The 11,319-nt window shown below is 37.0% G+C and overlaps 1 protein-coding gene across 2 annotated transcripts in view; it reads left to right on the top strand.

Annotated features, from left to right (window-relative positions):
- LOC116085965 (T-cell receptor-associated transmembrane adapter 1) overlaps window positions 1-10,264 on the top strand; it is a 34,498-nt gene extending 24,234 nt beyond the window's left edge. For both annotated transcript variants that reach the window (XM_031364027.1, XM_031364026.1), the window contains exons 4-6: window positions 527-588; window positions 2,467-2,555; window positions 7,184-10,264. In XM_031364027.1, coding sequence (XP_031219887.1) covers window positions 527-588; window positions 2,467-2,555; window positions 7,184-7,441 — 409 coding nt within the window. In that variant the 3' untranslated portion in view covers window positions 7,442-10,264. The remainder of the gene's footprint in view (window positions 1-526; window positions 589-2,466; window positions 2,556-7,183) is intronic.
- The last annotated feature ends 1,055 nt before the right edge of the window (window positions 10,265-11,319 follow it).

Here is an 11,319-nt window from a genome sequence, read left to right as displayed (position 1 = left end):
ATATGACCAACATATCCTAATCGATTGAAATCCAATAATATGAGGAATTGGAAATTTGTTGATTGTCAAAAAAAAAAAAGAAACCATATAACAGCTGTGTATTTCATATTTCTTATTTATAAAATTTGGGTGATAATGCTGCCTATGGAATTGCTTTGAGAATTAAACAAAAAAATATGAAATGTGCTTCAAAAAGTCACCAACACATAAGAGTTCTGAGTAATCACTTACTATCATTACATAATCCTTGAAAGAAGGTCCCGATCTTGACTTTTAATTTATGCTCACGAACACACACACATGAATACATAAATCCTACTTTAACTCATTCACATATGATCATTTCTACCATAGAAGTTTGAGTCTGAACAAGAACATGCAATGGTTTACTACATATTAAAGTTAGCTGAGAAATCAGTTGTTAATTTCTATTTACTAGTTAAAGCAGTTACTACCTAGTAGTTGTGTTTTACTAAGTGTAAAGTGGATTTTGCCTAATAAAGAAAATTATGTTTCACTGTTGTAGAGTTCATGAATATTATGTTGAAGATACTCCAATTTATGGTAACTTAGAAAATATAATCCCAGGTAAGTTTTATTTTTCTATAATTAAACATGTGAAAGAAAACTACTTAATTCCACAAACAATTTGAGATGTGTCTTTTTAAAAACCACCAGAGTTAGGTATCATAGAAGGCATAGTTATGTTTAGTATATTACATAGGATACATTTGCAAGGGCCACAATGTAAATTGCATTGTGATATTCAGTACAAGCCAACAACTCCTGTTTTTTTATGAGCTCTTCATTTCACTCTTGTAATAAAATGTATTACTATCAGACTAGTAATAGCATATTTAATTTAGAATTCTATGAAATAAAGCCACTTCTAGAACAAAATATGATCCACAGTTAACAGCCAGACTAATGAACACTTTCTCTAGTTTACAGTGTTTTTAACATGTTCTCTGAGTGGAGAACCTGGGGCTAGATTGACAGCTGGTGGGGGAAAAAGCAGAACCAAGTCATCACTAAGTGGTTTGTGCTTTTAGTTTTTCACAAGAGCTCTCTACTTGAACCTTCTCTCAAAACTAAACACTGTAAAATCCTCAAAGCAGGCAGCTGGGATGAAGCCCCAGGGCTGATGAAAGAGACTGCCGCTTGTCTGTGAGCCGTCACTCAGTCTACGAGTGGAGTCTCTGGGTTTATTTTGTTGCAGGTCTCTGTCTCAAACACAAAAGTGTTCCATAATCTAAAAATACACATTCACCAATATGGAATAATAGAGATAGAGATATGGGAACTTTATAAGATTCAAATATTTAACTTGGTCCTTTTTTTCCATTATGAATGTCCACTAACTTTCTGTACTATAATAAAAGAAATTATCAGAAATATTATATTAAAATAGGGCCCCCTCTGTTTTATTTGGCAGAATTATGATCTTTCATATTTAAACTCTTATGCATTCCAATAGCCCAGAGCCAACCAGAAATCTGATTTCCAAACAAAAGTGTACCTGGTGTTTATTTCCCAGATTCTGAACTCTCATGTTCTGGATTGGGCTTAGAAATCTGCTACTTAACAGACAAATACAAGATTCTCATGCTAGTTTTCCATGGACCATGACTTCAGCGACACTACTCTATGGACCCTTTCCCCGTGGTGCTTCTCAGAGAGAGTAGAAGGATTATTAGGTACATTTGGGAACAGCAATTATATCTTCCTCCCTGAGGCCAAATGGTACATTGGACATTTTTGACAGGCAAGTGGCCACCCTATGCAGGCATGTGTAGAGATGCATTTGGAAGAATGATGAGACCGAATAGGATGAAGTGGGTATAAGTCTGCTGGCTTTCAGACACTACAGAAGATTCCACATCCTTAGCATGGTGTTTAACAATCTTGGGGTCTTAGGGCAGTCCTGTCTAACTGAGATGTCACTGATTAATCCATCACAACTCAGAACCTCAGCCATTTTATTTAAAATTACAACGAAGTATTTTAAATGCCTCTTAATAAAACATCTTCTTCATAGAACCAAGTACAAAACTTCAGTCATGGTGGACTTTGCAAACACTGTGCTTTATGCCATGGGCTTGCCGGTGGACCAGGTGCAGGCACACCTAGGTAACAGATTACACAGACAACCCTTTAACTCCATCGTTATCTCTAGATCATCTTAAACGGTAGCTTAGATGAGACTCCCACATACCACTGTGGAACAGAAAAATCCCTATGATACTGTCCACATCTTGAACTTTCTGTCATTAACACTGTGAGCAAAGAACTTCTCTGTCTAATCTGCAGGTAACAACTCATGCTTTCAAAAACTCTTTGTAAGTCCGTCTAAAAGATTACTTAAATAATTCTTGACCTTAGCTAAATATTGTTTAGGTCATGCATTTTATTTATGCCAGCATTTTTCATTTTTCTATGGAAACGTCAATCTCTTCTACTCCCAAGAACCACTGGATGAGGACTGTTATGAACAAATGAAGGCTCGACCTCAGAGATCGGCGAGTGATGCGCAGGAAGCGGCTGCACCTGCGCAGGTGGGTTTTCCGTACAAGTTAAGTGGAGTCCACTTCACAGCACCTGGACGCGTTTCAAGCGCACAAAGAGTGTTTTCTGATATACATTTGGAGTAGCCTGTTAAAGAAGGCTCATGGAAGATTCATGGAGCAGCATGAATCATGTGTCAGTTTCTGAGAGTTGAGCCCTACAGGGAAATACAGAAGCAAAACCAAAACTCAAACCAAAGACTCAAAGTTAGGTATAGTTCAAAAGATAATAGACTCCGTCTGTGCATATATGCGTATACACACACACACACACATATACATGAATAGCAGCAAACTGGCAAACATGCTCTGAAAGCATCATAAAGTTCAGTTAAAATATTATTCCTTTTTTCCCAAAATCTATTCTCTTCTATCCTCTCACTACTGCGTAGACTAGTCATGGGGACAGCAATTCCAAGACAATTGTGTTGGCTTTATTTCATGTACCCCACATGCATTATCTACTAGATTCCCATGAAACAGGCAAAATCCCAGTTTTACAAAGAAAGAAAAGTTTGTCTCAGAGCACTCAGATACTACATATGAAGACAGAATCCAAAGGTAGATCCATCTTATATATAATATTTTTATTCTAAAGTAGATCACACTTTAGGAATTCCTCTACTGTGGTAGAATTTTTCTCCTTTACACAACATTATTTTCATAAGAAATCATACTTTTAAACAATTCTTGGTCTTCATGTGGGACTCCTGACAGCAGGAGCAAGGGCTGCCTCTGACTGCCTTGGGACTCTTTCCCCTTACTGGCCTGCCTAGCCTAGTCTCAGCAGGAAGAGACAGGCCTAGTCTCACTGCAACATGATATGCCAAGGCTAGCTGATATCCATGGGAGACTCCCCCCTTTGCTGAAAAGAGGAAGAGCAGATGAGAGAGAGGCAGGGAGCAGTACTGGGAGGAAAGGAGGGAGGGGACAGGATGTAAAGTAAATTAATTAATAATTTACATTTTAAAAAGGAAAGGAAATCATGATATGATATTTGAGAAAAAAAGTCACCACATATGCAGTCTGGTATTTGTTTCATTATAAAATATGCTTTTAGGGGCTGGAGAGATGGCTCAGTGGTTAAAAGCATTTGGTTCACAGAACCCACACTGGAGAGCCCACAATCACTGCTAATGCAAGCTCCAGGGTATATGACTTCCTCTCTGCCCTCTGCAGGCACACACACACACACACACACAAAGAGAGAGGGGGGGTGGGTAGGGGAGGGAGAGAGAGATGCACATAGCATACACACACACACATATACTCATAAACACAAATCTTTAAATGGGAAAAATATGTGACATGTCTTCTGTTAAACTCATGATAATGAGTTTGTGAAAGAAAAGCTCTTGAAGGAAATTGAGGTGTAATTGTACCATCTAGAAGTGTAGAGACCCACTCACACAGTTTTAGCTATAAATATACTAAGAATTCTGACTAGACATTATGACTAAATATATGGGATTTGCACAGAGTAGCTTTGTTCGAGCTACAGCTGGTTTTTACTCAAGTGGAAATGACACAAAATCATGTACGACTTCAAGCTTGCTGTCTTATGAATTGTGTATTTAAAGATATTATTCAGAAAACTAGTCGTTATTGTAGTACATTCCTATAAATTTAATTTCACACGTTACAGTCATCTCTTCCTAGTTGTTCAATTTTTCTTTATCAGCATAATCATGAACAATTTGCGACTCTAATACTCTCAACATTGATCGATCACAGAAGTGTAGGAAATCTACAATAATGTGTATGCTGAAGGAAAAGGATGTTTTCTGGGAAATACGTGGGTCATTTCATTGTCCTTTGAAAATGATGTATGCGGTTCATAGACTGTAACTTCAGTATCTTGGTCTACATCAACAAATTAAGTCAATTGCTAGGAGTTCATTAGAAAACCTAGGAATCAGATTAGTCCTCTAGGGTTCTTACATCCTATAAACCTGAAGGCTATCCACATGATGCTCTGTTTATTTATTGATTGATCTCGTATCAATGTCCTGCCTCCATACTGTATCAAAAGCATCATCTTCCTTCCCAAGCCAATACTGATTATGCGCTTCATTATTTCTCCAGAGTCTTTCAAGATCTTACAGTTTTGATTAATTTTCCCTTTCTTCCTGGAAATGAATCATTGTTATTTGTCTAGCCCATGTGGAAATGATCTCTATATTAAGAAATAGTAATAAAAAAAACCCTTCTTTTGATCTGCTTTTCCCTATAATTTTGAACTGGATGGAAACTAGATGGGCTCTTTCCATTCATCGTATTTTCTGTTTCTTTCTAGAGACTCATAGTCTTTTACCTCTATGTCCTCCTCCTCCCAATTCTCATGATGGAGCCAGCACAGGGAAAGTCTGAAGTATTTATGTACAACCATGACACTTTCTTGGGACTCCTATTTCTTGTACCCTGACACTGCCTGATAAAATACAGAAGTTATTGACCAGCCACAAATTATTTTGAGTGATTTTCCTATAAGTGAAGAAACCAAATTTCAAACACTTTGGAACAAAAGTGAAATTACTGCCTTATACAAAAGACAGAGCTAAAAATGTATTTTGCTTTTGAGATGACTGAGAAGAGAATTGGTCCTCTGTCTCTTCATGAACTTAATACTTCTTTGTATTCTGTCATCAGCAGACGCCTCCAGTGAGGCTTGGTAAGCTACTAAAGGCTCATGCATTTTTCCTTTTGACTCAGGGGGAAAATACCTCTTCTGTTCTTGAGAGTAAATATCAACTTTAAAATGCCACCAAACATTCCCATTCCTGGGCCATTCTCTTGAGTCCTGTTGCCAGGGAAATGGAAGGCAATGGCTGCTTAGTCTGGCATAGGTCAGTTGCTTAGTCTTGCTGGCCTTGGATACATCACTCCAAGTATCTAAAACTGGGTAGGACAAAATTTACCAAAGAAGATGGGGGGGGGGTTCAATAAAGTTCTGAAAGGTCAACAAAAAGCCATTCTTTTGTGGTTCTAAGTGCATTTCACTGGCTTTTCACATGTCTGTCGGAGGAAAGTCAAAGCAGATGACAGTACTAAAAGTGTACTGCAGTGAATTGCCAAGTTCACTGGGATACAGAGCAAAGTGGGGGAGTACTGGGCATCAAAACAGGAAACCTTAAAGGACAGGGCATAAAGTCCAAACTTTAGTCCATAGGCTATGATTCTGAAGGACAGATGATAAAATACGAGAAAGATATTTTGAAAAACAGTATTCTGGAGTCAAAACCAGGAAAGAGGATAACGTTTGAAATGTAAATAAATAAAATATCAAATAAAAAAAGAAAGAAAACAGTATATGGGAACAATGGTAGAAGAAAGAGATGGACATGTGCATACCAGTTAGACAGCTTTGCAGAAATGATTAAAGAATAGCAAGACTGACAATGAAAGAAAAGAACATGTAAATGGAGCCTTGCCTACAAAAACACAAGACATTTCCTTTATGCCAGTAGAGAGATACTTTTCCAGGTACTGGGAGTTGTTCATCCAAATGTCACTTCCTCAGGCTCTGGCCTCACTGGCCTGGTCTTAGAGGTAGATCCTGAACATAGCTAGCTACACTATACTCAATGGAAGTCCTCCAATTTTAGTCTGAAGCACGTAACAGTCAGAATGCCATCTGCTTTTGAACAACTATAGCTTCGATATGTATTTCTCCATTTTCCAACCATATCAATACTATGAGATCCATATTCTGCTTTCATTTGAAAAGCAAAAAAATACTGAGACTGAGTATGGTTTTTAAGAAGCCATGCACATAGTACAACTGAGACTTAGTCAGCAACTTTCTTACAAGCACATTAAAGGTCTGGGCTCCAACCTATCAAACTGTGTTTCCCTACATTACCTTACTTTCCTGTCCTCACTCTGACATTGACCCAGCTTTAGAACAAAAGGGAAGGATAGTAAGTTCTATTCTATCTTAAATGTCAGTTGATCTGTTTACTTTATTGTTTTGTTATGTTGTTGGTTTTGTTTAGTTTTTGTTATTATTTTTTTTTTGTTCTTTTAGTTTTTCAACACAAGATTTCTCTGTGTAGCCCTGACTGTTCTGGAACTCACTCCATAGGTCTGTAGACCAAGCAGACTTCAAACTCAGAGATTTTCCTGATTCTGTCTTCAGAGTACTGGAACTCTGATTTATTACTATGAATCTTTAAAATGTAAATTAAAAGGCAGAGGAAGGATTTGTGGATACTTCTAAAATGTTAAATCACTATTAAGCACATGTAAAGCATACCATATGATTTGTAAAATATCTTTCTACCATGCTTTCTCTCATAAGCAAATTATGGTACAGTCACTTGATAGGAGTGGTGTAGCACAGAAACTACTTGAGATGAAGTTGAAGATAGAAATGGTCCAAAATGTTCACTTAACTTTGATGTTAATTTAAATACTTTTCTGTTTTAACTCGAAGGTCTTGAATTGACTATTGATTTGTTGTTGTTGTTATTGTTGTTAACAGGGTCAACCTTGGCAAAATATAGTAACCAAAGCCAGAAAAAAAAATTGATTTTCATAGGCCATGGAAATCTATAGAAGTCTTAGAAATGAAAGAATGGACTAACAATGGAAAACTAACATACCTTTTTTTTTTTAAGGTACCTGCTGAAGCTCAGTTGTGCTATGCCTCACTGGATCACAGCGTGAAGGGGAAACGCAGAAGGCCCAGGAAACAGAATACTAATTTGTCAGACAGAGAAAAGGATGCACAAGTCTGTACAGTGGATGCCAACGTTTCTCAGATCAATATGGTAGAAAGTTTCCCATCAGATAACCAAGTAGTAGAGGAAAGTATTCATGATGATCCTGCTAGACTGTTTGGGTTGATCCGTGCCAAGAGAGAGCCTGTAATCTAACCGGACCATGATCCATCTCAATGATAGCACCCTATGAAAGATGGTTAAAATCCCTGATGTGACACATAGGAACTGGCAGGGTGACTGTCTGCTCATTTGTTGATGGGATGGTACCTTCCTTCTTTTAATGGATTGCATTCCTACACACTAAATCTAATAAAATTAGCTATATGAATTCAGTTAAAGAATATCCAAATAGGAAAAGTAAAATAATAAAATCCAGTTTGCAACTTAAATTACTTGATACTAAAATCAAAATGAACAGTAATATCTAATAAGAACAAATTTTAAAAATTCAAAGTACATATGTGCTATAGGATATCTTGAATTAAAGAGAAAGGCCAGTGGCTTAAAAAAATTAATCAATAAAAAATGTCTTCTTTCAACAATGTCAATAAATAATTAGAAGAAATTTCTTATTGAAAGTACACTGCCAAGAAAAGTAGAATAATCTTGAGGAGTTTTTTTCCAAAATGTAAATAGCATTGTTAGTTTTAAAATTGTTAGAAAAATAAATCCATGCTGTTTGTAACAATTAAGAGAATAAGAACTTAGAAAATTCTACTAGTCGGAGATAATCAATATGAATAACTTTCTCTTGTGTTATTTATATTTTACTGAACATAACCATCTATATGTATCAGCTTTTCCTTTTTTCTGTTTTAACTTAAAAGTAGAGAATTATGCATATTATTTAAATTTCCTTTGTGTATCAAGAGGCTATGGCTTTATTTCTACTATATTTAACTATATTAAAATGTATTCAACTTTGTATTTGATGGTGCTGGGAAGCAAACACAGAGTTTTTCAGAAGAAAGACAAGTACTCCACATTGAGTTTCATTCCAAGTCTGTCCCATAATTCTAATGTCCGCATTATATCTCATTTATGATTAAATCATACTTCATTTAAAGAAGTTTGAGGACTACTTAAATTAATTCAAGCTTCTCTTTTATGTGTTCACAAATAATATTTTAATGAGAATGTTCCAAGACATGTCTGGATACTTATCTAGTTTCTTCTTTGTGTTAAGGGCTTAATAGGGAATTAAATATTTAAAGATACGGGTTTGTATTGTTAATTTCCATAGGTCAGATCTCTGAAAGGTCAATTGGACCAGAAGTATGCATATACTTTAGCTTCTGAAGCATTGTCTCACAGTGTCTCCCAGAAAGTAAACTTAATGAGCTTCAGCACAGCATAGAGATGCATAGCTGTAACGCAGCATGCAGGAGGCTGAGGTAGGGCGCATGGTTAACTCCAGGCCAGCCTGGACTAATAAGTGAATTCCTGATTGGCTCGGGCTAAGAGTGAAACTGTGATTCAAAACAAAGAATCGGAAACAAAACCACTTCTATTATCCTCCATTGAGAAAGGATGCTTGATGGCAGTCTATAATAAGCATCTCTAACCTGCCATGATCTGTATTTAAGATGATACTCTGACATAGAAGCTCTCACACAGAACTTGCATTTCTTCTTTTCTGGCTGTGTGCTCTAGAATTCATATAAATCACATTTTTTATAATGGTTTTTAAGGTTTTTGTAGTTCCCCCTTCTCTTTCTTTATCCCCAAACCTCTCCATGCATCCCCTCTTGCTTTCTGTCAGTGACCTCTTTCTCTTTAATTGTTACAAATACGTGTGTGTGTAATGGAAGAGCTTTACATGGAGAAGACTACTTCTCTATCTTTCAGCATTCCCCAGTTGCTCATATTGTCTAGAGCTGAGACCCTGCAAGATTTCCCCTCCATGATGGCATGTCCTCTGGCAGCACCATCGCTCAGACCAGTCAGACATGTTGATGAGACTCACTGCTTTTATTTATATTACCAATTGATTTTGAATGTGTTAAAATAATAAAAAGTAACTTTCATAATTTTCCATGTAATAAGATTGCCTAGACATTCTCATGTTCTTTGCATCCATGCCGAGTTCTGTCCAGTACCCCACATGTCAGCTTAAAGGACTTCTTTAACTATTTTTACCAGTCAGGTCAGTGAGTGATAAAACTCCCCGAGCATGCTGCTGTACATCTGTAAAGGCCATTGTATTAGTTTTTGGAGATATTGTCACTAGGTAAAAAATTTCTAAGGTTGAGCTGACTATGCTTCTTTGAACAATCTGTACTGTTCCATTTTGGGACACAGAGATGTCATCCAAAAACTTGCTGATACCCTTGGTCTTAACCGTTGTGACTTACTGAATCAAAGCTGCTGGATTTGAAAAGAGTTGATATTCATTTCCGTCAAAGATTAAGTCATCCTTCTAGAACTGAGAAGCAGAACGAGCAACCAACACCTGTCCCTATTTGCATATTGTGGCTGTATTTTCACCCAATGAATTATGAATTTTAATCAGAGAGACTCAGTTTTCTCAATAAAAGCATCGATGAGGAAACGTGCATTCACAGACCCATTGGAACCACCTTGATCATGTTGTGAATACGTCTACACATCTGGACAGTAGTGGGCTCCTTTCTGTCTTATCACCATTTATCAACCTAGAGCCTCTGCTTTTTCTTTTCAAGGAACTCAGCTCTACACTAATGTGTTTAGCGTCTCTACAGAGGACTTCTCAGGGTCCCTTCATAATACATGTATGCTCCCTCAGAGTAATGTCTGACATTTTCTGGAATATCAACAGACTTACTATTAATAATGGTCTTCATTCTTGCAGTGGGTATAGCCAAAAACAGGCTTTCTTCTTCTTTGAAAGATGATATTTTTTATTGGATAAAAGATACTGTGAATTATACTTTATTTTATAATAGTTTACAACTTATTTGAACATTTCTTATAAAGTGTCAAGTTATTTGGACATAATTTGAATTACATGTTTACTTTTTCTATTAATTTTTAGTTAGTATACAATGTAATGAGTTTTACTACAGCATTTGTATATGTGTGTGTAAGTGTGCATGCATGTGTGTGTGCGTGTGTGTGTGTGTGTGTGTGTGTGTGTTTGATGATACTTTGCTCTAATTCATTCCCTTACCCAACTGACTCTATATCACCGACCCACTATGGATTGGTTCTCTTCCTTCCCTCAGGTAGTCCCCTCTTGTACTTACACATATATGCCATTAACACCTTTTCTCCAACTTCCTTATGAACCTTCTTCCTCTTTAGTGATTCGCTTTCATAACCCTCACCCAGACATACAGACATTCACAAGGAAGTGTATTCACACACACACACACACACACACACACACACACACACACACACACACACGGGACTACACACACACAAGCACACACACACACGGGGGGGGGGAGGGAGAGAGAGAGAGCAATCTGGAAAGCTGTCTTGAGGAGAGCATAGGTTGTCAGCTTGGACCCATAATTTGACTTCAAGCCCATTTGTTTCCCTGCTCCCAGACATCCCTTTTCTCAGAACCCCCCCTCCAAGCGGAGGCTGGCCCTTGGCAAGTATCTTCCCTACTACATTACTATCAGTTTCTGAACATTTCATTACCTTAGGCAAGAAATAATCTTATCTATGCTTGTTGACAGCTCTTTCGGACAATTTGCCATTCTGTGATAATGACATATTCTCCAATGACATAATAAGAATGTATGGAAGATTAATGCCACATGGGTCTCCTTTCACTATTAATAAGTAAAATCCTATTCACACTTTATTCCGTCTCTGCAAATACAAATGAAATCTTGGACCTGATGTTTTTTTTTTAACATTTTCAGGCTTAGTTACAGAGTTTTGGGCATGATCTTTATAGAAACTTCACAATTAACAAAAGGAGTCTAAGAGAGATGAAGTAATGTCTCCACTCTCCTTGACTTGGAAGACCAAGCTTTCTGTATCGTAAAACAAATTCAGATAGTCTGATTTGCTAAGGTTTTACATGGAGAATGTTC

The sequence above is a fragment of the Mastomys coucha genome, unplaced genomic scaffold (genome assembly GCF_008632895.1).
Source record: "Mastomys coucha isolate ucsf_1 unplaced genomic scaffold, UCSF_Mcou_1 pScaffold12, whole genome shotgun sequence".
Taxonomy (NCBI): domain Eukaryota; kingdom Metazoa; phylum Chordata; class Mammalia; order Rodentia; family Muridae; genus Mastomys; species Mastomys coucha.
This window is presented reverse-complemented; position numbering and strand designations above follow the sequence as displayed.